Genomic DNA, 27,328 nt, shown 5'->3' with positions numbered 1-27,328 from the left:
CTCCGGCTTTTTGATTTTTAGTCCAACTTTCAGGGATGTTTGCTTTAATATAGCATATTGTGATATGTTAATAACTTTCTAATTTCTCTCGGTGACAATCCAAAATAAATATTGCTACACTTTAAAATGTATCATTCCAATTTATCTTATGTATATTATAGTTCGAATCGTATGCATGTATATTATGTATATTATATAGACGAACAAAATTATATCATTTATTTCGACCGAGCGATTATTCATCCCCGCACCTTCGACGCGCGACTCGGCTTATTCCTTCTCTTCGATCTTCCTATTTTAATTCTCGCTGCTGCAGACACTCGGCTTCCCCTCTGCCGTTAAATGCCGACAGATCAGTCCTGAGAAGCTTCTCATCGCTTCGTCCTGATTTTCCTTCGAGTACACCTGCAAAGGCAATTATAATGACATTGGCTAAACCGACTTAGACATGTGTGTCGCGCACGAATTAACGAGATTCTGATTCTACGCTTACCTTGTTAATTACTATTGTCGGTACGAATTTCAAGGGAGGCTCGAGGGCCTCCGTTTTGTCGCCGTTCGCCGCAAGCAAATCGTCCGCCAGCGGACTCGCGATGCAGTCGTCGATCAATTTTGGCGTTTCTTCGCTCAGGCCGACATCTCGAGCGCACTAAAATTCAGTCGTTGCATTACTACGATTTATGTTAAAGTTTTTTATTATTTTAACCCGACAGATGACCCGTATTTATCAGCGAGAAATTTTTGCACCGTATATATTTTCATACAATAATCCCAAGGTTAGATAATCTCTCAAAGTGTTCAAGTACATTGGTACATGTAACATGTAAGTGTTTAACGCGAAGGATACCTGAAAAACACATTTCAATGTTTTGAATGTGCTCAAATTATTTTTCATGCTGTTTCTTTTATGCGCAATCAAACGATTAAACGTGAAACGTGGAGAGAAAGTGAATTCCATTCCTTAAATTGATTTCTGTACTTCTGCAGATGATAATTCTCGTGTTATCACTAATTCTCGCGATAACACGCGTAATGCGGCATTTAATGTTTATCGGTGTTTAACAATACGTGGCTCCGTTATGTTTCCATATCACGTCACGTAAATCACAAAAGTATATGGTGCAACAATTTGTTTATTATTATTATTAAACTATATATAAAGAAACGCTTAGCCCATTCTGCCCGCTAGATTTGTTTTGTCACGAGGCAAAATATATTTTATCGCTAGACGGTTAGATAAACCGGGCATAAACAAATCTAGCGGGCAGAATGGGCTAAGCGTTTCTTTATATTAATTCTGATTTCTCTCACATCTCTCAGTATTTTATCCAATGATGAAACCTCTCTTATCTCAAACTTCAAAAACACAGCATTGGTTTTTAAATTTAATTAAATGCAGCCACGAGTCGACGTTTCGTCAAAACACTGTTATTCTGCTCGGCGTGTCGCGGCACGCGATCGCGCGAATTCAACGGGAAAGTATGCCAAAAGGTCGACGTGACGAGTTAAATGTCGACTCTTGCTCATCGGTGCAAGTTCTACGTAGATTAATTACACGTTATTCGGGTAAAAGCACGTTCACCGCGGCTATAGTCGCGGCCGGAAAAATTACGGAGGCGAAGCTGCCTACCTGCGGGACGGCGGTCGCCGGGTTTCCAGCGGACATTGCACAACCGACCAGACTGACCGTCAGCGGCTGCTGATTCTCGGCCGCCTCGGAGGACCGTATGGAGTGAATCGCGCAAGCCTGGGCCTTATTCCCACGGCACTCGGCGGGCCCGTGTTGACACAAGAACTGCCACGGACCGGTTTCGGCTCGGGTTTCGGTATCGCGCGTATGCTGTGTGCAGAGAGACATATATACACGCCATCAATTTGCATTTAATAAATCGTAAAAACTATACAATATTTTCGCGGACGAGACCGAGGACCACAGCACGAGTGCAGTCGTTCTGCGTTTTCAAGGTCGCGTGGCTCGACGCGGATCCTTGGATCCGATTCACTGATACCTCGACGTGAAAGAAATATTTGATACAAAAGCCAGTAAATTGAAATAAATATGAGCTCTCTGGTGAATTAACAGATTAAGACGATTAGATATATATCATGACATCGAATAGTTTAAATATAGATGTATGTTGAAAGCAGATAAAGTACTTCCACATGTCTTCACGTGATTATCCTTTGTCGAGATGCAATCGCCTCGCTGTCGTCTCATTATCGTCGCCTCAGGCCGAAGCGATAAAATCATATATGAAGTTACTTACCGTAGCTTTACCGTAGGGTACTAACGTGATGTGAACATGACGCTTCAATTCCGGATACGACGGCAAGAGCTGATTTACGATCCATCGCATGCTATCACTGCATAACGATTCATAATAAACATCGACGTTGACCACGTTCTTATCTGATTCACCATCGGCCGACTGCCCGTTGGACTTCAACATATTTATAAAATTATCATGTACTCATCGTTATAAATATCAAATTCCTTCAAAAAACTTATCTTTCAATTCTTCTCGTCTTTTGTAAAAAACTCGGATCAAGAAGAATTGATATAGATTTATCTTCTATAGCTGTGAGTACGCGATCTTCGAAAGCGGGGAGAACGGTTCAAACATTTCTGAATTTTACTCTAATTATATATATTTCTTTTTTCAATCAGTATGTTAAATCTACCAATAAAGTTAAATAATTTAATTAATTAATTAAAATTAAAATTAAAATTAATTAATTAAAATTAAAATTAAATGTATTATATTTTTATATCAAGATATTGTTTTAATTCACGTTGTTTGATTAAATTGTTCAGAATGCCAAGTAAAAATTACGGTGTTAGATTAAATTAGTGCAACGCCAAAAGTGTTGAAGTGAAAAACAGTAAAAGATTATAAAGAATATTATTAAGACTCACACACTAAAAATAAAAAACAAATATCTTCTTTAAAAGTAGATACAAAATATTGGGAGATTCGTGCGAGATCAAGAGTTTGATGTTTAAATCAATTTACGAATATTGGAGATATTTGATGAAAAGACGGATATATTAATTTATCTCACGAAAAGTACCAGTTTTAAGATTCACGCTTACCAGAACACCATGAGAGACGAGGGCGATAAAAACGGCGGCCGCCAACTGGGCGCGAGAAATCAAGTAGTATCGCATGATCGTGCCGTTGATGAGTGAGTCAGGGAAGGCGTTTTAAACCTGCTGCGGACAATAGTCGACGGACGAACGGAGATGGACACGAGAGAGGGAGATACGAAAAGCCGCGAGTAGTGGGGAATTGAAAAAGAGAGAGTGAAACGAGATAATTGGTAACGGAGGGAGAGAGGGAGAGCTCACAGCCTCATCCTTGCGATATTAGTCGAGGACGTTTCTTAGAAAACAGACCCATTGTATGAAAAATAAAAACAAGAATTTTTATCTAGACAAAGTGAGTTACTTCAAGTTGACTACAAAATATTCTTTAACACTACCAAGCTTGCTGTTCTAAGCCTGTATTCCAGTAGAAAGTGAAGATCATATGTCATAGAGCTGTTGAAAGTCTTCAGCCTCTACACTCGTGTTTGAAAGCGAGCTATCGTGAAACTAATGAGCTTGTATCTATGATTGAAGCATCGAGACAAACGTGTGCGTGTGTTGTGTGCGTGTGTGTGTCGTGTAACCCACCGTTGATATTTCTTCTTTTTTTTAGTCATGGTAATTAGCTAACATACGTTTCGGTACTGCGACGAAGAGATCTTGACTTCTTCCTTGTCGGAAATCTGCGAGATTTGCGCCCCTCTTGTGTTCTTGTCTTCTTTTTATAATTTGGCCGTCAATCAATCGCATGTCCACTCGCGATCCAATAGAATGCAGGCATGATAAATTAATTATGCTTTGATATATCAAAATGATGTTTCTAAAGTGATGTAGTAAATTAGTTCGCTATTTCTTTATTTGATTTCGCATTTTCTTGTTTAAGGACGGTTTAAAGACTCATTTTCCGTCGTTTGTTATGTCAACTTTTCGGAAATAACACCATTATTTTTAGTTAGCTAATAATTGTAGATGAAACCTTATACCCTTTTTCAGGAGAACAAAATTTTTCTGCATAGCTAATTACTTTGGAGCATTGTATTCAAATTGCTATGCAGTTTGCGAGGAAGTTCCGTAGACTATCTCGCAAACATAGCGGAGCGTGTTTCAATCTCTTCTCTTGAAGTTTCGTAGCTCCGCTCCTTTTAAAATATAGTTTATAAGGAGGAATTATTACACGATATTTTCTCGAAAAAGAGTTCATTTTTGTGCGAAAGATGTTATATTATACGTAGCGCGCTTGTTAATCTCGGCAAAAGCAATCTTTTTTTAAACGTTGCACAAAAAGACAGGTATTACTTTTTGATTAAATTTATTTTATAAATTACAATTTTACACATTTTTAAGTGTGTTATCTGAATAAAAGTACAGCGGCTGAAGTTTACCGAACGAAAGTTTCTTCCCTTCTTCGGTGGGAAAAAGGAAATCGAATGTCGATAGCTTTTTCTCGGAAAAATCTGATTCGGACAATAATGATTAGCTACTAAAGAATGAGTAGGCTGCCACAGCGCGGAAGGTAATCGTTGGGCCCAGGAAAAAATTATAATACCGAGTGTACATCAAATCATACGATACTACTAATATTTATTTTCTTGACCGATCAAGGAACCTTAAAATTTATGAAATGTAGAGAACAAAGAATCCTCATTCCTCAAGGAAAGGCTATGAATACGGCTATAAGGTATAACCATGTGATCTTTGCCTGTGTAAATTCAAGGTGGATCTTATCCACCTTAGCAAATAAAGTTTTACTAATAAGTATCATACACTTTAGAATGTTGTTTGCCATCGACTATAATCCATTTCGTAAATTCTAAAGTTTAGACGTACGTTCTTCTTTATTTTATCCGAAATGGAAGTCGCGTATATATAAATTGTTTCTATCCATTTCTTTGAAAATATTTTCCGGTAGAAATATTTCCAAAAATTTTATTTCTTTCCATGTGTTAAGTGTGAAACGGCCATGTACATATATGATACGTGGTGCATTTATGTGCAGAAACCTATTGAACGTTGGAAACTCAAAGCTTGAAATAACTTTGGAGTAATTCACTTATTTTTATAGATTTATTTTTGCGGTATATTTATTTCTACATGAACAAATATTAAAATAAATACATTTAATGGTTTATGTGATTGTTCTCTAAATAACAATCTAGCTTGTTTTACGATTGTCCTACTTCAAGTGATGCTTACAAATTTCTTGATTCAGACAAAAATAATTTTACAATTACACTCTTAATGGCAAGATATGGGCGCTAAGACCGCATATCCTCCTTGGCGTGCCTCTCATCACGTTCTTTTTGGACACCTCGAAATCCTATCCGGGCGGATTCACCGTACCCCTTCGAATGATCAACTTCAAGTCTCGCTCCTGGAATGTGGCCTGTATAACCGGGGATCGGCGGTTTTTCTGAGTCGACATTATAATCTGCGACGAAAATAATTACACGATAGTTATTGGAACTTGATGCCTCGCTTCGATCCTCAATAGAACTTCAATCTTTTAATCAATTATAATCAGGACATTTTTGTTACGAAAATCTTAAAAACATGCATTTTATGTATTTTAAGTTTTGGATAAATCTTTGTTAATCTCTAATATATATATCTTTTAACTTGGTCTTTTATTTTCGATATTATTTTAGAAGTAAACGATACTAATTAATTGTTTTTGGAATAACGCAATATGCATTGTTAGATTAAATTAGAAATGACAGAAATTGACAAGCAACGTAATATGCAAGTACCATAGGTTCTTCTGTCTTTGGTGCCATAACCGTCATTGATCTCAAAGTCTACATTGTCTGTCGTCGCTTGAGATAGAAGATTTCTCGAATCACGTTCCTTTTGGACACCTCGAAATCCTATCCGGGCGGATTCATCGTACCCCTTCGAATGATCAACTTCAAGTTTCGCTCCTGGAATGTGACCTGTATAACCGAAGACCGGTGGTTTTTCTGGGTCGACATGATAATCTGTAACGAAAATAATAAATACACAATAGTTCTTGGAACTTGATGCTTCGCTTCGAGCCTCGACAAAAATGTCCTGATTATAATAATTGATTAAAAGATTCAAGTTCTATTGAGGCTTGAAGCGGAAGATATATATATATATATATATCTTTCAACTTGGTCTTTTATTTTCGTTATTATTTTAGAAGAAAACGATTAATTAATTGTATTTGGAATAACGCAAAATGTATTGTTAGATTAAATTAGAAATGACAGAAATTAACAAGCAACGTAATATGCAAGTACCATAGGTCCTTCTGTCTTTGCCGTCACCGTCATCGATCTCAATGTCTACATTATCTGCCCTCGCTTCAGATAGAAGATGTGTCGGATTTGTGAGCTCTGTCAGAGCGTGAGCCCTTATCGCGTCTTGTTCCCACAGCTTCAATTGCGTTTTGTGCCACTCTTTGCCACCGACTTCTACAGCTTTCATGAAAGTCATGCCGTAGGTATGCCTGTCGTTGCGGCCAGGAATAAATCCTGTGTGATAAATGAAGACGTCAAATATAAATCTCTTTGCGGATGAATGCATTGTATAAAAAGCATCGAATCCTATATTAATGTATATGTTACATTATACATATCTTTATATGTATATATTATAATATATAGGAGTTTTTTATTAATTATAATAGTGTTTAGTAGATCTATTATATTATTATAATAGTATAATCTTCGTATTAATATCAAGAGACGAGAAGAAATACATTTCTTATAAATATTTCTTAAGTTGATCTTGCACGTTGACATAAAAAATACTTTTAATTAAAATATCAAAATGTGTCTCGTCCGTATATTACATAACTTTTTTATGCTGCTTATGTTGGATTAATGCCGCGCGAAAATACTTAGCGTATGAATGTCGCGTTACAATCGCGCGAGAGCGGCATATACCGACACGCTGATATTAACCGCGAATCATATACGTTTTGCTTTCCATTTACCTATATATAGACTTTTACCTATATGGAAATGTATAGTGAACGTAACGTATACTATAGATAGTATAGATTTTCAGCTCTGGCAATTAATTTAGAAACTCAGCCTATTTCGTAGGGAAAAATTGGGAAAAAAAAAGTCGCTTGCGAGCATTATTGCCGCTTGGCCGCTTGCTCGCCTTTCGGGCGATTCTTACCGGTATATCCTAGAATGTACGGAGCTACCGTGCAAAACATAGCTTCGTTATTCCATCCACTTATGATCTTTTTATCCTGAAGAGTTGGATACTCTTCCGCCTTCATACCGGAATATTGCCTATTTGGTTCAGTCTCAAGAACCTTACTTTCCAACACCGTTTCCTGTAACAATACATAATATAAAATTAAATTTCGAAGTGCGTAATTTGAATAAATCCGTAATATTTTACGACTATTATACAATTTTTTTTTATTCAAGTTTCTCTATAAATAAACACGTCTTTCTTATTTCTCTCTCTCTCTCTCTCAACAGTTTAATTAATTTCTATAATATAATCTTTCGATATCCTTTTCTTACCTTCATTATCGGCATACCTGATGCCGTACTCGCTCCGAATCTCTTTCCAATGCGAAATTAAGGGTGGGACAGTGACCCGAGTACCTAAAAGTAAACACGCTGATATTAGTGATTTTCAAATTATAGGAGACTTTCATTGGTTGATTGTGAGCATTTATGTAATGTTGGTATCATACATAATACTCTGATAAAAAAACGGGCACAGCAACAACTGTGCCGCAACCAACAACGTAGAACTACGTCTACTGTCACTAGTTTATGTTAAACTTTAAAGTATTCAGCGAAGGACAGTTGATGTAGCCCTACGTTAACTGTCCTTCGCTGAATACTTTAACATGAGCTAGTGACAGTAAACGTAGTTCTACGTTGTTGGTTGCGGCACAGTTGTTACTGTGCTCGTTTTTTTATCAGAGTATTATATATGATACCAACATTACATAAATGCTCACAATCAACCAATGAAAGTCGACCGAGCGATTAACCAAAAACCGTTTCTCCAAGTTTCGGGTCAATTTGTAAAAATATTTCCAAGTTTCTATAAAGTAATTGAAACCTTCTTTATTCTTTTAACGGTACATATGTTTATACCCTATAGTCATTTATTATATTTCCGGATCGATCTCGATTCCTTTGCGAGTTGTGCTATTTTAATTATTCACGGTATACATATTTTATACAGAAGTTACAGGTAGACAAGTATACCTCGCGTCTAATTCTTTAGATATCTTGCGCGACATACGCACGCACGCACGGTGGCTTCTTCGTTAGATCTATATATACTTGTAGTTACATCGCTATACATATTGCGACGTAGGCTGCGTTCGGAAATGTCACCGGGTACACGTGGGTATACTCCCTTCTCTTTCAATCTCAGCGAGTTAGAAAGAGAAGGGAGTATACCCATGTGTACCCGCGGGTGACGTTTCCGAACGCAACCTACGTCGCAATATGTAGCGATGTAACTACAAGTATAGATCTAACGTAGAAGCCACCGTGCCTGCATATGTCGCGCAAGATGTCTAAGGAATTAGATACGCTTCACCGGGCAGAAAGACGCCTATAACGTTCGCGTAATAGATCATAATTTTGCACTATCGTCCAGTATATTTGTTTCATCCTTAATATATTTTGCAAGTCATGGAAAAGTGAACTGCAAATTAATCATGCATGAATCAAATATTACATGAGAGAATGGGGGAGTTTCTATTTCGCTAGACCTCAAAATTTAATAAAATACTAAAATTTTGATTCAAATATTTTTTAAAGCAATATATGCATTCTCTTTGTAATTAACGCAATTTTGTGAATTGTTAGGTTAGGGAGAAATAAAGCTACTACTATTTAGAATTTTTGGATTTACAACATACATTGCGCGTGTACTTGGCGCCTTTCTTTTACCTTTTTTTTGAAAAAGGTAATTTTGTTATGATAAAAATTCACGTCAGTGTATTTAAAATCCGATTTAGTCATGGTAATTAGCTCACATACGTTTCGGTACTGCGACGAGGAGATCTCGACTTCTTTCTTTTTCTTCCGGACAAAATACGTCTGAACACGATGAAGCTCGCCAATCAACTGGGAGTTCTGGCTCTCGCCATCATTTTCATCGCGTATCTTGCGTCGCATGGCGCAATATGGGAGCGGGGGCTAGGTCGCCCTTCCGCACCACGCTACACCGTATCCTTGTTTGCCTCCTTCTTGCATCTACGCCGTACTCGAGTGACCGTGAAAGCGCAGATGCAGAGAGCACTCCGGCGAATCGAAATTAATACCACTATGGCCTACTACGCCGTGGCCTTCTTTTCAGTTAAATCCTTTTACCGCCGTGCTGTGTCTAATGCGAGTGTCTATCGTGTCACTGAAGTATCAAACGATTTATAAACTGGTTAATTTAAAAATGTAGTTTTTTTTAGAGATAGGATTCCCGTGCGTGTGTCGTGTGCGTGTGTCGTACAGATCTCAAGATTATCAGCTGCAGAATACAAAGATCTAATTCTACTATCAGTAATGCAATTTTCCCTCTAACCCACCGTTGATATTTCTTCTCTTTCTTAGTCATAGTAATTAGCTCACATACGTTTCGGTACTGCGACGAAGAGATCTCGATTTCTTCCTCGTCGGAAATCTGCAATGCGAGATTTGCGCCCCTCTTGTGTTCTTTTCTTCTTTTTATAATTTGGCCGACAAGCAATACTGCTCTAAATAAGGCCCGGACGATCCACTCGTTGTATAAGCCGCAAGCGGCGTAAATTACAAAGGTTGGAGGTTGGAGGCCTCTAGAGGCACCGATGCAAGGTGGTTTTTTTTAGAGATATGAATTTTAATTCAGGAAACAGGCACTAAATTATACATTTTTGTCGGAATAAAATTGCATTAATTTTGGGATGATGTAAATAAAACAGTTAAAATATTTATTTTCGAGCGTTACAGTGTACTAATCAATAGCAATGCAGGCATGATAAATTAATTATGTTTTGATATATCAAAATGATGTTTCTAAAGTGATGTAGTAAATTAGTTCGCTATTTCTTTATTTGATTTGGCATTTTTTTGTTTAAAGACCGTTTAAAGACTCATTTTTCGTCGTTTGTTATGTCAACTTTTCGGAAATAACACCATTATTTTTAGTTAGCTAATAATTGTAGACCTTATACCTTTTTTCAGGAGAACAAAATTTTTCTGCATAGCTAATTACTGTGGAGCATTGTGTTCAAAATTTGCTATGCAGTTTGCGAGGAAGTTTCGTAGACTATCTCGCAAACATAGCGGAGCGTGTTTTAATCTCTTAGCCACGAACCTTTACCACGTTATTTATCGACTGCTTCCGTATGCTCATCTTCAAAAAAACTTCCCTTTTGCATATCTTAACTTCGATTTGAGAGGAGAGTCGCGCTGTGTATCGCTCTTCTCTTCGACGCATTCCGTTCTCGATCTCCTTACTTCCTTCAACCGTCTTATCGTTCAGCTTTATCCTGCAGATACTTGCTCCGCTAAAAGTTAACGTCTGGAAATCGTGAATTGATTTGAGGCAAGCCACTGTTGAAATTTTCAGAACGCTGATATACAGCGGCTGAAGTTTACCAAACGGAAGTTCCTTCCTTTCTTCGGTGGGAAAAAGGAAATCGAATGTCGATAGCTTTTCCTCGGAAAAATCTGATTCGGACACTAATGATTAGCTACTTAAGAATTAGTAGGCTGCCACAGCGCGGAAGGTAATCGTTGGGCTCAGGAAAAAATTCTAATACCGAGTGTACATCAAATCATACGACACTACTAATATTTATTTTTTACGTATCTTTGTAATTATTTCATTAATAATAATAATAATGTAAAAATTACATACCATTATATCTATATACATTTTTATGAAATAGGACGGAAGTTTAATAGCCGTATATTTATAGTCTTTTTTTGAGGAATGAGGATTTTTTATTCTACATTTCATAAACATTGCTTGACCGATCAAGGAACCTTAAGATTTATGAAATGTAGACTGAGGAACAAAGGTGTCCTCACTCCTCAAGGAAAGACTATGAATACGGCTATAAGATTCACCTTTAAATTCAAGGTCAGTAAAATTTTATTTGCTAAGGCATAACCATGTGATCTTTGCCTGTGTAAATGAAATTTTATTAATAAGTATCATACACTTTTGAATGTTGTTTGTCATATATATCGGCTATAATCCATTTCGTAAATTCTGAAGTTTAGACGTACGTCCTTCTTTATTTTATCCGAAATGGAACTAGCGTATATATATAAATTGTCTCTATCCATTTCTTTGAAAATATTTCTGTGTAGAAATATTCCCAAAAATTTTATTTCTTTCCATGTGTTAAGTGTGAAACGGTCATGTACATGTATGTACGTCGTGGTGCATGTATGTGCAGAAACCTATTGAACATTGGAAGCTCAAAGCTTAAAGTAACTTTGGAGTAATACACGTATTTATAGATTTATTTCTGCGGTAGATTTATTTCTACATGGACAAATATTAAGATAAATATGTTTAATGATTCATGTAATTGTTCTCTAAATAACAATCTAGCTTGTTTCTCGATTGTCCTACTTTTCTTTGAAGACTTAAAAATCTGTCACATTCAACACATTTCAATACATACATCTTCAAAAGTTAGTAAAGTTATTACTTCATGTAGGAATATACATGCTTTAACACTTATATATTATTTGTCGCTACACTCGAATAGTTTATTGAAAATTATTTATGTCCAAAAATTAGAAGATACAGCAAACTTTATTACTCGTATTGCTCGAGATACTGGTGTATAAAAAGTAATGCTTATAATTTTCTTGATTCAGACATAAATAATTTTACAATTAGATTATTCTCTAACATAAGTCTTTCATATTTATATACTTACTACTTTCAATACTGCTAAAGAAAAGGCACACAAAATATTTGTTAAACGAAGCCCGAATATTTAAAACTTTAAGGTGGTCCTTTCGCGGACCCAGTTAGTCAAGTAACAGTCCGTCATGAGGTAATTGAAAACAAACAGTGACAAACATTACACAACATCCCAATAATTATAATAATATAACATGATTTTACACGCACGATTTAATCGTATTTAATTATTTATTAATTAAAAAAATATCACAATAGTAGTGCGGTTGGACTCGATTTAGGTTAGGTCAGGCATGACAGTACGAGTAAAGCAATATGCGCGTGGATCCACTACTTATTTAATCTCATATATCAGAGCGCAAAACATTCGGCAAGCCCTTATTTTCAAGGTATGTACGAAATCCGGAAACTTCAGGGAATATTTTAAGACATGAATAATGTATTTATCTGATCGCTAAGTACACACACACATGTATTGTTCGTTGAAAACCTCGGCCGTGGCGATTTGCATCATTCTATCTTTCTCGTTCATTAGATGTAAACAAGGATAGAATGACAATGGCACGCTCCGCGAACGCACATTTGGAATGACTTATTTCTTGTAAAGTGTCGGTAACCTCACTTGATTTTTATTACTGTATATTTAACATATATCAAATTTAGGTACTTATCTAATACTTGTTCTCACGAAAGGACCACCTTAAGTGCAAATCTGGCAAAATTTTGGAACTGTATATCGATGTATATCGATGATTGGAAATATCTTGTATTATTCTTATAATACTTGCTTTTTCATATTTGTTATTTTTACTAGTTTCTTTTTTTTTTAGTTTTTCTTCTCTCTGAATGTATTTTTATTTTATTCTGTATGCTACAGTTAGAAACTGTATTTCTGTGTCGCCTTACGCACGCGTGTGTCCCGTTTCATCGAGATACGCATTGTCAAGGATTCTCTTAATAGGGCCCATTTCCTTGCTGTGCCTCTCTTCACGTTCCTTTTGGACATTTCGAAATCCTATCCGGGCGGCTTCAGCGTACCTCTTGGAATGATCAACTTCTACTCTCGCTCCTGGAATGTGGCCTGTATAACCGACGATCGGCGGTCTTTCTGGGGAGACATGATAATCTGCAACGAAAATAATAATTACACAATAGTTCTTGGAACTTGATGCTTCGCTTCGAGCCTCGACAAAAATGTCCTGATTATAATAATTGATTAAAAGATTCAAGTTCTATTGAGACTCGAAGCGAAAGATACATATTGTATATATATATATATATATATATATATATATATATATTTTTTAACTTGGTCTTTTATTTTAGTTATTATTTTAGAGGTAAACGATTAATTAATTGTGTTTGGAATAACGCAATATGAATTATTAGATAAAATTAGAAATGACAGAAATTAACAAGCAACGTAAAATATGCAAGTACCGTAGGTCCTTCTGTCTTTGCCATAACCGTGATCGATCTCAATGTCCACATTATCTGCCCTCGCTCGAGATAGAAGATTTCTCGGATCTGTCCGCTCAGCGTGAGCTCTCATCGCGTCCTGTTGCGCTCTCAGCTTCATTTGCGTTTTGTGCCACTCTTTGGCACCGACTTCCACGGCTCTCATGAAAGACAGTCCATACCTGTCGTTGAAGCCAGGAATATATCCTGTGATAAATCAAAACAACGTCAAATATAAATCTCTTTGTGGATGAATGCATTGTATAAAAAGCATCAAATCCTATATTAATCTTTATATGGGAGAGGTGCATGTGTACATACATCACATTATTTTTAAAATAATTGTACAAAACCTGCAATTACATAAAATGCCGGTGTCTTACCGGTATATCCTAAAATGTACGGAGGTGCTTTGTACGATGTAGCTTCGTTATTCCAATTTCTTCTGATTTCTTTATCCTGAAGAGTTGGTAACTCCGCCTCTCTACCGGAATTTGGCCTATATGGTCCAGTCTTAAGAACCTTACTTTCCAACAATTCCTGTAACAATACATAATACAGAATTAAACTTCGAAATGCGTAATACTGGATTATATCCGTAATATTTTACGATTATTATACGATCTTTTTTATTCAAGTTTCTCTATAAATGAATACGTTTTTTTTATTTCTACAGTTTAATTAATTTTTATTATAATAGAAGAGGAGAATTGAAAGATTATAATGTAGAAATTACCTTCATTATCTCTGCCGTACTCGCTCCGAATCTCTTTCCAACGCGAAATTTGAGGGTGGGACAGTGACCCGTGTATCTAAAAGTACACACGCAATTATAATTAAAAATGGTATAAAATGAATTTTGAAAGATGATAAATTTAAATAATAACACACTGCTGTACCCTATCAGAATTAAAGAAATCGTGTTTTTTTTTATTATAAATAAACGACCGTTTTGATGTTATGATACATTGTTTCACGGTTGCGGTAGAGCGGGACATAGTCTATTCGCCAGGTCGATTGAACATTTTTTCGAGGGGGTGATGGCTTAAGTTAATTTTTTAAATGTTTTTTGGGTCGTAAAACAAGAATATGTAAATAGTTTTTTCGTAAGTCGATGCAATAAAAAGTTATTAACAATTTATTTGTTTAAATTGCCCTAGCGATCAAACTATACATCCTATAAAAAAATGAACTGGAGAAAATTTGTTCCTCTTTTCACGACGAACAAAATGGCCTTTGAATTTTTTCAAAATCTTGATTATTGACAGAAATATGTCAATTTTTAGGTAATTACTGCCTACGCGTCGCGGAGCACTACCCTAGGCGTGTGCGCGCTCGCGCGTTTTTGCAAGTTCAGACAAGTTCAGAGTTGTTTTAACGATACAATTGAACACTGCCTTCAGCAGATATATGACAAATGCGACTCCATACACTGGTACTATAGAAAAAAAGTTCAATTCGCACTTCTTTCTTATTGTACCTTCAAAAAGACTTAAATTCAAAAGGTCCTGACGGCAACGTCTTAAGCGATCTGCTAGATAGCGACCTCGCTTCCGTGACACTGATCTTACGATGTGGACGCGGTAAGATGGTTCAACGACCCAGATACGATTTATGCAGATCTTAATAGCGGTGCCGGGACTCGTGACAACTACGTAGGAGTGACTTCGGCTGGTTATTGCACCGTGACCGCCACAAAGTGAAGGCTCGATTTACTGGGTCACCGGTAGTCCGCTTTTACGGTTCTGCGATTACTTTATTTAGGGATTGGCCGTGATCGTATTATTTTCTCAGATGCATTTAAAACGTCCTAGAGGAGGCAGCGTGCTTTCTAGACTCGTAACCGTGAGGACTCGTGTTCGAGTCCAGCTGACTTATACAGTTGAAATTTCGTTTTTCAAAAGGTAGACATGGTTTTTTTCGTTTTTCAAAAGAAAGACTTTTTGCTTTTTTTATATCGATGTTTGGAAATATCTTGTATTATTCTTATAATACTTGGTTTTTTATATTTGCTATTTTCACTTGTTTCTTTTTTTCTTTTTTATCAAAGTCTTATATATGATACCATTACATAAATGCCTACTATCAACCAATGAAGGTCGATCGAGCGATTAACCGAAAACAGTTTCTCCAAGTTTTGGGTCAATCTGTAAAAATATTTCTGAGAAGTTTCCATAAAATAATTGAAACATGCTTTATCCTTTTAACGATATATATGTTTATACCCCATAGTCATTTATTTCAATTACAAATTCGCGGATTGATCTCGATTCCTTTGCGAGTTGTGCTATTTTAATTATTCATGGTATACATATTAGAAGTTATAGGTAGACAAGTATATCTCGTGTGCATGTCCACTTTTTTTTCTCGGAATATGCATACTTTATTGTATCCTACTATGTCGCAATATGTAACTACAAGTATAGATCTAACAATAAGAAGCCACCGTGCGTGCATATGTCGTGCAAGATATCTAAGGAATTAGATACGCTTTATCGGGCAGAAAAACGTCTATAACGTTCGCGTAATAGGTCATAATTTTGCTGCACTATCGTCCAGTATATTTCCTTAATATATTTTGCAGGTCACACACACACACACACACACACACACATGGAAAAGTGAACTGCAAATTAATGTAATATTTGATTGATGTAAGATTAATTTGCAGTTGCTAAGAAATAGAAACTCCCCCATTTAACTCTCATAGGGTTCTATTTCTTTTAAACATTTTTTCTCTCGAACAACTCGTCTCAGTTTCGATCTGCGTCTTTTCTCACTCGGATCGATATGCCGGAGCCTAGGGTAAATCACGATAAATAGTTCGAGGTGATTCGCCGTAAGGAAGGGTAGTTTTGCGCGTGATGTAGCTTCGTGGGGGTGTAAATTGGCACGGTACCAACCGCGGTACCAACCACTTTTGTCCCCCGCGCGACTTCGAGGTCAATACTTTGGGAATGCATGCTTCCGGAGGCTCATCCGGCGATCTAGTTCGAATCCGATATAATCTCGAAGGCGAGACACGTGTGCCACTTTGAGATTTTACCGTCCGATGTCCGTACGACCAGTAAATATATTGCGAATGTATAATGCATTGAATGCAACATACATGTAATATATTATGAGAGAGATCGTTTTACTGCAGTCAATTTTTAAATGTATAAAGCTTTTAAGATATTGCCATGATAACTTTCAAATTTAATGTTAAATTATTCGATATTGTAGTCAATATCAACAGACTTCATCAGTGGTTTAAATACCGTTAAATACGGTTTCTATTAAGCTCAAGATCGAATGGCTTAAAATTAGATTACCTAGAATCGTTTGCGAAAAAAAGATCCGATCTCGTGCAGAACAGACGTGATTTCGTTGAAAATACTTCGATCAGATGCGGTTTCCTTGTGGAATCAATTTCACGCTTTCTGCGTTTTTGTCAAGTTTATAAAGGCTAAACGCGCTTTGTAGGTTGTCTCATAGCATATAATTCCAATAAGTTTAAAATTTTGATGTTAGAGATGTGAAACATTTTACGCAAAATAAAAAATTTACTGGAATTTGAAAGCATGGTCAAGAAATATTGGGGAAAAAAAGATGAAGATTACGATAAATTTCTAAAACTTTCACCGGTTAAAATTAAAAAATAAGATTCCAAATTTTTTAATTACATTTGTGGACATTCGTAATATTAATTTGTTCGCTTGTTTTGATGGTCAGTTACAGTGAATTTATTTGCATTGCTAATAAACATAGAGATTATTTTTTGTAACGTCGAGATATGAATTGAGTTTTATTGGGTTCAACGCTTACACTTTTTATAATTACACTTTTGTTATTTGTAGCTACTATATATGTATATACATGTACAAATATGCATGTGTTTGTGAGTGAATATTAAATATTCTGTTCATATATCCGTACTTTAATGTGAGTGTGATCGCGCATACAGAGTTATGATACCGTTATTATATACTTATCCCACATAAAAGCTAATTATAAGATCTCTAAACTTTCTTTGAAGAAATATATTGATACCGTTTACATGATTTAACAGAATTATGACGTTTGCACAGATGCATACAATATTTAAGATTTAATTATTACCACTATCTGGTTATTTTTTTATAAGTAAAAGTTAATCTATATAGATTTATATAGTATTCATTATTATTCATACGTTAGCTAGGAATCGTTTTCTCCCGAGAAGCGTGTTTTTCATCAAGTTTCACAAATAAATGTTCAGTTACATTGGAATAACTTTCTATTGCAAATGAGATTATGTACATACGCATTCACAGAAAAAATAGAGCAAGTTTTATGTATATATGACACTATCATTTAATAAAATAAAATAAAATAAAAGAACGAATAAAAGAAAGAATAGGAAAGGTGAGAGAAAGTTAATGTCTATTTGTATCTAATAAACTTCAATGATTAAAACTTATTAATGTTGATGTATACAATATCTGTCTTTATATTACGAACTTTTTTCTTCGACGCTATGCGTCTGCACGCATTACGCAACGGTAATGAAGCTAACGAGACATTTAGTACCTATGATAACGAAACCGTAAATTCAATTAGATACTTTTAATTGTTGAACTAAATTTAGCGAAAAAAATCGCAAAGTCTGTCATTTAAAAGCAGTACTGCATTGTCAACTTTTTGTTTCTTGACGATATGTATCTTGCTTTCTTGTTTGATTAAAGTATTTCGATAATTATTTGCGCGTGCCTTTCGCGAATATTTAATATTTTCAGTATGAATTTGTATGACTAGTTAAATCTTTTTACGAGATATAGCATTAAAACCACGTGTGCATTTAACGCTAACGCATTAAGGGCCAATTTCATCAACGTCGGCCAACTGTGACCTTCGGTTAAACTCACTCTTCATCTCTTTCTAACTACCCCCTTAGAAAGAGACGAAGAGTGAGTTTAATCGAAGGTTACACTCACTCTTCGTCTCTTTCTAAGGGGGTAGTTAGAAAGAGATGAAGAGTGAGTTAACCGACGTTGGTGAAATTGGCCCTAAGAACCGTATACTGATGAACGCACTTTTATCGATAAAAGATAGTTGAGAATATGGGCTTACAGCTTTATAGCGATACTAAATGCAAGTAAGGTTTTAACAGTTTGTAACAAACGTGAACGAGTTGCAGGGAATCGATGAATAGAAGAGAAGCGCTTCCAATCCGCAAATTAATCGCATGTTGAAAACAGTCAATTGACCACATATGCACTTACCCGGGTAAATGAGCCCCATAGCTCTGCCTGAAGAATTGTTTCCTCTGCTCTTCGCACATCGCATCGAACACCATTTTTCATGCTATCGATCTTTATCACGTGTGACGACGCTCAGCGAGATTTTCGATCCGATTCTTCTTTCTCTCTCTCTCTTCATGTCTTTCTCTCCTTCTTTTATTCTCAAGTTGTTCAAATATGCGTTTCTATCACATAGTATCCATTTATGTGTTCCACAATTCTACTTATCTTATTTATTCTTATCTTATCATATATTTTCGGCGAAAATCCTCATCCGTTCTTCATTCGCTCGATCGTTTGCAGTTTGCGACGATCGATCACCATCGAGGACGCACCCGTCGTCAATTAGTATCGATCGCAAATCTTACCGTCTCCGAGCGATCGTTAAGATTGCATTTGGAAAATCATCCGGACGTTCCGTCGAGCGTTGCGCGACGGTGCGACCGCGCCGAGGATGATCGCCGACTGGAAGCGATTGAGTCGCCGCTGGATCCACGGGCGGCCCGGGAAGGGATCGATCGATGATCCGGCGTCGATTCCAACGACGATCGCGTGAATCGTCGTGCGCGGCCGGCGCGTTAGTGAAACAGGATTGTATATAGCCGGCCCGAAGATACATAGTGCGCGAGCCGCGTCCTACTAAAGGCGCCCCTCCATTTCCGCGCGCCGCCCTTCAACGGGGGGGGTTCGACGCACCATCGAGGTCGTGTCGGCGCATCCGTACTGCTTAATCGTGCGGAACGCCTTGGCTTCGGCACACGTGATTGTCAGATTCACCCTCGGACGCGCTATCGGTCATTAACTCTTCCGCTACCTCGAGTCGGCGTAATTTTGGATAATGTCGCATTGTGGCCATGCTCTCTTTTTTCATGTATTTGACACCAATGGTCTTGCAGCGATACATTTTTTCAAAATTTTTTTAAACATAGATGTAGTAAGTAAATTAATTACATACAATCGCACTGGGACGTTAGCAGTCATCGACTTCTCGTTGCTTCCTTAGTGGGGGTTATGATATACTGTATTAATAGCGACCCTGTATTCATTTTTTTTATTCTGTCTGATACACTCGATGTAGCGATTTACAGTAACCGTGTTCTTCTATACACTCGATAAGGAAATTGAAAACTCTCTCGGAGATTATAAATCAATATTAAAAATTTTTTTATATCATGAATTATATATATATTTTGAATACTAGATGCAGCACGATAATTTATGTTACGATATAGAGATTATCGAATCTATTAGACTTATTAGCGGAATGAGGGCAGCGGAGCTTGCCATTTAGTTTTTTCGCACAAATCTCTTCATGTTTTTCTCGTATTTACTATTTATTCTTTTAACGCAGTCCAAAGTTGTGAAAAAAAATATTCTTCAGTTTACTAAAAAGCAGACAGACGCTCCCTCGTTTCTTCTACGTTTCATCGGTAACTAGGAGACACTTAAGCAGCAAGCGGGACGGTCTCCAGAGTAACTATGGCGAAAAATCGATATAGGGGGTTGAATGCATCACTCACTCCTCACGAAAGCCGTCTCGGCGAACATTAAGTATCGTCAGGCAATCCGATGCACGACGAGCATTGTTTAATAATAAAACTTCGGAGAACGATTGATATAAACAAATTATTTATGATGCAGGCAAATTTCTCACTTATTAAGAATATATGTGTTTCAAAGAGCCCATAACTTTCTTTTTATTATTGCCAGTTATTATCATTTTCTTCCTACATTTTTCGTCTTAAGTGCTACAGATATATTAAACTTTTAGATATTGTAATTTTGAAATAAAGAAAGATAAATTAACGCATTGTAAAGCTTTTAATGTGTAAAATTTAAAATATTTCACATCGTATATTAGTTTTAAACGAAAGAAAATACGTTGAAATTGATTATATTTTAATTTTGCATTAATAGTCAATTGTAAAAAGTAATTGTTTATGGAGATACGCAGAAATGTTTACTTTCGCAATTACTGTGCTTTAATTTCAGGCAATGTAACTTAAATCACATAATCAGACCGTTAAAGATAAAATGTTATTTTCCGATTAATTTCTAAACATCTATTGTAAATTAACAATGTCGATTTTTTTTTATTAGATCAAGTTAAATTCATCACACTTGATCTTATCGATGATCAGTAACACAAATTTCGTTATTTATCGTTGATAAAATCGCTATCAATTGATAACTGACTGGGCAATTTGACGCTTAGATTATCATGTGTCGGTAATCATGACTTAACTTGAAATTCCATTCATCCGATGATATTATGTCTATTCCTATTTTTTATCAATGAACATTTTGTTGTGTGAAATTGAAATAAATATTTAATTTTTTATAAATGTTGCATATTGCACAGCAAATAGAATCGCGAGGCAATCCAGCAGGGATTTTTTGCGTGGTTTTTGTTTCGCTTCTACGATATGACGCAGCATGTTCATATAACGTAGGAATACGTCATTTTTAACACTTACACGTCACAAAGTTGTAAATATTTCAAAAGCATCAGAGTTCACGGTAAACAATAAACCTCTCCTGTCTCGCTTCTCCCGTTTTTTAAAGTCAATCCTGAGCAGATTCTCATTTTTCCACCTTGCGGAGGGTCGAAAACAAATCAATAAGGATCGATAGCAGCGATTCCTTTTAGAACGCCCGGCTAACTTTTCATCCCCCTTTCCATGACATTTTATTTGTCTCGATAGTTTGTATTCAGTTAAATTGAGAGCTATAAGGTGGAGGATCGTCGCGACAAACGTCGGTAAAAATGTCGACGCGAGGTCGTCGCCGATACCCGAGACCCCCGAGACACGGGAGCGCGTCACAGGCGCCGTTCACCGCGACGCCGTTACGCCAAAAATAACGAGGCTGATCCGACGGTTTTATTCAGATCTGCACGGCACGTGCGTTGTCCGAGGTGTCCGCGTCGCGACACGCCGGGCGATTGTCCAAATCGCGCGCCATTGTGACCATCATCGGTCCACTCTCTTTTCCGCTTCCCCTCGATAGAGAGGAGCGGAGTTCTGTAACATCCCACACAAATTGCTTCCTACTTCGTCTGCAACACCGTCTCGCGTTTCCCAGAAATTAACTCACTTTTCTCGGAATGTTCACCTGCTCGTTAGGCGCTGCCAACTTATCGGTTCGGTTCCGGTTCTCTGAGTTACAAATTCAATTTTATTTCTAATCAGAATTCGAAAATAATATTTATTTATTGCTCGTTAATTTCTACTGTCGCTCAATCAATAGCTCTCATATTGATCGTTGAAAATTATTTTGTACTCGCAGTTGGACTTTTAAGTAAACATATGATTTGTCTATTAATTATTTAGGTGCTCACAAGAAATTAAAAAATTTCTTGCTAAAAAATTATTAGAATTGTTTGTGGCGAAGCATATAGCACTGTATTTATATGAATAATATAAACGAGAAAATTACTTTTTTTAACTGTGTTGTTCACTTTGAACAACGAACGATAATTCAATTTTCAAGATTGAATTACTTCTTAAAATTGACGCAGATCTTGTCGAGTTGAAAACAAAATTACGTAGTTTTGAAGTTAATTTTTGTTATATAATCAACATAAATCATCATTAGTCATTTATCAGACGATACATTTATCATCTTTGGAAAACAGCTGTCTTTCATCTCCTTTTTAAAGAGTCAATCTGATCAAAGCGTTATTATATCTTTATCTCAAAATACAATTTAATAGAAGAGCGGAAAGTTTTTCGCCCAAATCTAATCAATGTATAGAAAGAGAAAAATCGATAAGTAATTCAGTATTGCTTTTCCGAGATAAGTAACGGAAGGAAAAATTTGTGGTTTAATCGGTCGCGCTGGTTGTTCAGTAATCTCGAGCGGAGCGTGCCCCTCGTCCGAGGCCTGCATCCGCTAGAGGAAAGTTCATCAAGGTGCACGAACGCCCACGTCCGTTTATCAAATCTCATTCTCGCCGAGCGCGCCCATTCAGCTCCCACACACACGTATCATATCACGGACTAACACCTACACTTGGGCTTCACTTGCACTTGCGTGGCGTTCTCCTCGTCCCGCTCGTTCCTCTCGGCGAATAATCCCTCCTTTCTGCCGCGTATCCCGTACTGGGCACAAATACCTCGACCGATACGCCGGATACATACATTCGAGGAGGTATTTTGTCTGACGCACTGTACCTTTGAAGAAAACTTATACGTATCGACATTGTTATCTCTAATTTTTTACCGGGAAAAATAACAGGATATATTTATGATATGTTCTGTAACTTCACGTCTGACGAAAAGTCGTGGAAAATTTTGTGAAGGATACGTGATGACTACCCTCGGCCCGCGCATGAAAGATAATCGAGTCAGCTAAGAGGGAACGAGAGGGGGAGAGAGAGCTTTCTTGGGCGAGGTCGGTAAATCATCGATTATCAGTTAATTCCTCAAAGCTTTCTCGGCAAACATATCTGTTATTATGTAATCAGTGTTTACGAACTCTTGTTGCAGACTCCTGATAAAAGGCGTTCACACCGGGCTTTATAACGGAAAAGAGAAATAATTTCTTGTGCACGAAAGCACGAATACTCTCCGAATTATATTGCGGTGAAAAAAAACAAACAGATGCTCTCTTACTTTAAGCTCGAATCTTTAGATATTAAATATTAAAATTTTTAGATGCCGCACGAAAATAAAATTTTATATAATTTCGGTCCAATAAAATTCCAGTGAAGGTAAAACTATTTTAATTTTTGACAAAGATTATCGACTATAAAATACGCTATTATAGCGGAATTTACTATACACATTTTACAAACTGCGTACGCAAAATTAATAGGCGTATTAATTATACGAAATAAATGTCGACTCACCGAACGCGCCCTGGAAACGTCGAAATTCAGCTTGGACAGCTGCTTCGCGATGATTCGGTGACGTAAAAAAAAAAAAACAAGTTCGCGTGAACGTCGTTTGCGTAACTTTTGACAATTTTTTTAAAACAATTGTAAAGTTTTGCCATTAGGAACTCTAGTACTTGGCTAAATGTTTCAGATGAGCTATTCGGTCTTAAAGTTGAGTGTGAAGTTAGCACCCCATTTTTTAATTGCTTTTTTCAATAGTGTTAATCGCTGGAACCCTTTTTATAAACATAAAAATACTTCTATACTTTTCGAAAAGATGCTGGAACTCTAATCAGAACAAATTTTAAAGTAGGGTAGGTAGTTTTTTTTTTAATTTTAAACGCGTAATACGTGCTTGATTACTCAATTTTGTTTTATATGTAAAACAGTACATACAGTAATTAAGTAATTATACAGAAATTATGCACAAGATATTCTACAATTATCATACAATAATTCGATAGTACCCTGAAAATTAATTTGGGTGGAAAGTCTTGATATAAAATTATCTTTTACACTTGTATTGATCTTCGCAATTTAGATGATGTTGATTTAAACTTTCTTTTTTAAATTAAAATTTTCATTCTGCCACGTGGCTTATATATTACTTGTCCGCGTTTGCAATCTCTCAGCTTACTCGCGTAGCCCGTATGTTAAAAATTTATCGGATGCACCGGTTGCAAAATAGGGTTGTTTGGGGTGATGTGCAACATAGGGTGATGTGCATCAACGTTTCCGATTCCTGGTCTGCATGTCGACATTTGACAGAACCGCATACTGCCATGTGTTTGCGTCGACAGTACCTTGTTTTAGATAAATAACTCGCGAGATAGGTTTGCACCATGGTTTGCTGTACGAAAAGCGAGTTAAATTTCTTGAGCTGAAAGTTTTTTTTGCTCTTCACATCCATAGTGATTTCGTGAATTGGTTTCAGTCATCTTATAGGTAAATATTTTTATATTGTTTAGTTTTTCAAGTGCTTTTGACAAATCCAAAGCGATTTTGTGATTTCCTTACATTGTGTTGGTGTCACGCCAGTCCGCGCAAAATAGCGTGTTTGGGGCGATGTGATGCAACACCGTGTCGAGATGCAAGGTCGCAACTATTTTACTTGTGGCAACTGCGATTCAGATGATAAAAAATAAAGTTTTTGCGTTTTTCCTTTCATTATATTAATTTTTAAGCGATAAATAAGAAATTAAATAAAATATTTTTTTTTCAGGCCGATTACAACACAGTGAAATTTTTTGTTTACCAGATTTCGATAATTTGTATTTAAGAAGCCCAAATTTAACATTTAAGTCGATTGATGTCGATATTCATGCATTTTTTATTTTAATTTTACCTGTGTTGCACCTTACCCCAAGAAAATTTGAAAATGCTAAAACAGACGTTTTTGAAAACTTGAAAAATTTTTAGGAAAAAATTTAAAGTTTTGAAAATTTGATCGTGCAGAATTTTAGTATTTTCCTTCTTCTATATACATTATACAGCCGTGATATATTCAAGAATTTGATTTTTGGATATGTTTTTCGAGCAACGAAAAAAAGTGTTGCACATTACCCCAAATAACCCTACATATCTCGCGCAGAATTTAAAAATGAAATGAGTTCAGGTCGGTGGACCTGCTGGGGTTGACGCGGAATAAGAACGCCGATCAATACGCTCGTACGTCGTAATATTATTTCCGATTCGTCGCGAGTTATTCATAGTAACTGCCGTTTATCCGCATTAATTTGATTAATTTGCGCGAGAGATAATCTGTACGACGCGTTGTGGGGGCTGACTCGACTTTAAATTTGCAAAGTTTCTTATAGAGTCTGTCGGAATTCACGTGTGTCGTGTGCGTGTGTGAAATATTTTCTGTAAATTTTACTTGAAATATATAAACTTTTCATAGAGAATTACCTTTTTATATTATATATATATATATATATATATATATATATATATATATATTAGTTTCACTGCGCTGTGCTGTTAAATTTTCTCCCTATTAACACGTATCGTTAAATACATTTATCGATGCTGGATATTAGTAAGGTATATATTAAAAGCAAAATGAGGTGGTGTGTTTCGTAATACCATAAATTTTATTATTTTTTTTAAATATTATGCTATCATGCGCTAACTTTCAAATGATTTCTTTCCAATATTGGAAAATAAATCAAACGCTTTTCACTTTTTAATTGTCTCAAAAATGCTTCTGTCAAGAATAAAATCGCTTTGATAAAATTGAATTTTCAAAATTGTTATATATGTATATATATATATATATATATATATATATATTAACATGTATTATTTCTGGGTTTAATAGTACGCCGCGTGTGTATGCGGGTGTGTAAGATCGATCTAACAATACACGTACATCAGATTAGAACCGGCCGAGGCGCATCATGTGCCAAGATGCGAAGATTCGATGTAAACACAGAACGTGTTTTTGCGGGAGTTCGCGAATGGATGTAAAAATAGTTCACGCTAATCTACTCGATATTGGCGCCTACGAGACGCCTCTTCGTCACTAATCACGTTCGATGCAAAATAACATAAATGTAACATAGCCGGCGCGCGGCGAAGCTAAAATTGAGCTCATCTGTTGCTCGTGTTAACTAGAAGAAATGAATTTTATTTAAAGTGGCATAAATTTGTCGTGCACTTAGACGTTACTAAAAGCGTTGTGCGTCATCTAGTTTACTGTTGTGATTTGCAATTTCGCGATTTAAATGCCAAGTATCGTCCCAAGTCACGATATCGTATATACCGCAAGTCTAATATCCTCAGCACAGTTGTCGTGACCTCTTGATCTCATGACTTAAAACTGCTGTAACAGTATAATTCAAAAAGTATAGCCTTTTTTATATGACGAAGTAAATAAAATTATATGACAAAGTAAATAAAATTATTTTCTTATGTCAGCTCTTTTATTTTAATAATGTTATGATGTAGAAAAAAAGAGAATATATTTTATATTATATATATAAAAAATCGCGCCAAATAAGATCTTGAATATCCATCTCTCGGATAAAAGCAGCATAAAACATTTTTATAAGAATCCTGCAACATCAAAATATGTTTGCACGATCTACGCTGAGAATTAACCTTATGACGTTTAGTACCTGGAATTCTTTTACGATTTTATCTGTCTACTTTGGATTGTTAGCATATGACGCTATTATAGGCTGGTGACACGCGCAACGCTTTTAGAAACTTTAAAGTTAAAGTTCATTACGCCACTTTAGATGAAATGCGCTTCTAGTTAGCGCGCACGTTAAATCATCAATTTGGCAACGAGGTCCTGTCACACGTTGGCTGCCACGGGCGTCATACGTTTTACATATATGTTGTTGGGAATCATGTTTTGCGCGTAGCTGCAAAATTTAACTTTCACTTAATTTGAATATACCGATGTGCTGGTATATGTTCGAGTATGCATAATAGAAATTAAAATCTGAATTATTGAACGCATTTTTTAGAATCAAAATAAAAGTCTTAATAATGTGTATTTTTGCAATTAATTTTTGATATATCTATTTTTTATTAAAAATATCACACATCAATCCTTTAAAGTTTGATTTATATTCGTAATTTTTTCGGCTTAAAGTCATTATTCAAATAACGCAATTGTACGGGAACATAATACAAATTTAAATTGTCAACAAAATTTACTAAAATGAAGAAAATTTTTCTTTTTATTAATACCTATGTATCGATTGAGAAAAAATACTATAATAAAAAGGAAAATTTTCTTTATTTTAATAAATA

General features: G+C 36.0%; 2 protein-coding genes and 1 pseudogene across 5 annotated transcripts in view; all 3 read right to left on the bottom strand.

Moving 5' to 3' along the window:
- Window positions 1-120: 120 nt before the first annotated feature.
- Window positions 121-3,252, bottom strand: Gilt1 (Gamma-interferon-inducible lysosomal thiol reductase 1). The gene is made up of 5 exons (XM_077420044.1): window positions 3,095-3,252; window positions 2,268-2,441; window positions 1,631-1,840; window positions 494-649; window positions 121-405 (listed from the first exon to the last, which is right to left on the bottom strand). The coding sequence occupies exons 1-5, from the start codon at window positions 3,167-3,169 to the stop codon at window positions 298-300; spliced, it is 723 nt and encodes a 240-aa protein (XP_077276170.1). The 5' UTR covers window positions 3,170-3,252; the 3' UTR covers window positions 121-297.
- A 1,886-nt stretch (window positions 3,253-5,138) lies between these two features.
- Window positions 5,139-9,222, bottom strand: LOC143905107 (ciliary microtubule inner protein 2B-like; annotated as a pseudogene). Its single transcript, XR_013259108.1, has 6 exons — window positions 9,143-9,222; window positions 7,597-7,680; window positions 7,238-7,400; window positions 6,349-6,582; window positions 5,836-6,063; window positions 5,139-5,516 (listed from the first exon to the last, which is right to left on the bottom strand). The product of XR_013259108.1 is annotated as a ciliary microtubule inner protein 2B-like (transcript).
- Window positions 7,602-27,328, bottom strand: part of LOC143904984 (CIMIP2 protein GA14893-like) — a 28,803-nt gene continuing 9,076 nt past the window's right edge. The window contains exons 1-6 of one of the 3 annotated variants that reach the window (XM_077420041.1): window positions 23,537-23,574; window positions 14,160-14,235; window positions 13,807-13,963; window positions 13,406-13,630; window positions 9,674-13,091; window positions 7,602-7,680 (exon numbers count right to left, since the gene is read on the bottom strand). In XM_077420041.1, the coding sequence (XP_077276167.1) occupies window positions 12,868-13,091; window positions 13,406-13,630; window positions 13,807-13,963; window positions 14,160-14,165 (612 nt within the window). In that variant the 5' untranslated portion in view covers window positions 14,166-14,235; window positions 23,537-23,574 and the 3' untranslated portion in view covers window positions 7,602-7,680; window positions 9,674-12,867. Of the gene's footprint in view, window positions 7,681-9,673; window positions 13,092-13,405; window positions 13,631-13,806; window positions 13,964-14,159; window positions 14,236-18,666; window positions 19,568-23,536; window positions 23,575-27,328 lie in introns of those variants that run through there. The other 2 variants (XM_077420040.1, XM_077420042.1) reach the window with 2 other exon arrangements.

The sequence above is a fragment of the Temnothorax americanus genome, unplaced genomic scaffold, assembly GCF_048541705.1.
Source record: "Temnothorax americanus isolate GAGA-0224 unplaced genomic scaffold, ASM4854170v1 Scaffold6, whole genome shotgun sequence".
Taxonomy (NCBI): Eukaryota; Metazoa; Arthropoda; class Insecta; order Hymenoptera; family Formicidae; genus Temnothorax; species Temnothorax americanus.
This window is presented reverse-complemented; position numbering and strand designations above follow the sequence as displayed.

What these genes read in the sequence shown, in the direction of transcription:
- Gilt1 (XM_077420044.1), bottom strand. Translation starts at nt 3,169, where the DNA reads ATGCGATACTACTTGATTTCTCGCGCCCAGTTGGCGGCCGCCGTTTTT. An exon ending in CGGCGACCGCCGTCCCGCAG is followed by an intron (nt 650 to 1,630) that starts GTAGGCAGCTTC and finishes ACTGAATTTTAG; the next exon opens with TGCGCTCGAGATGTCGGCCT. An exon ending in CGACAATAGTAATTAACAAG is followed by an intron (nt 406 to 493) that starts GTAAGCGTAGAA and finishes TTGCCTTTGCAG; the next exon opens with GTGTACTCGAAGGAAAATCA.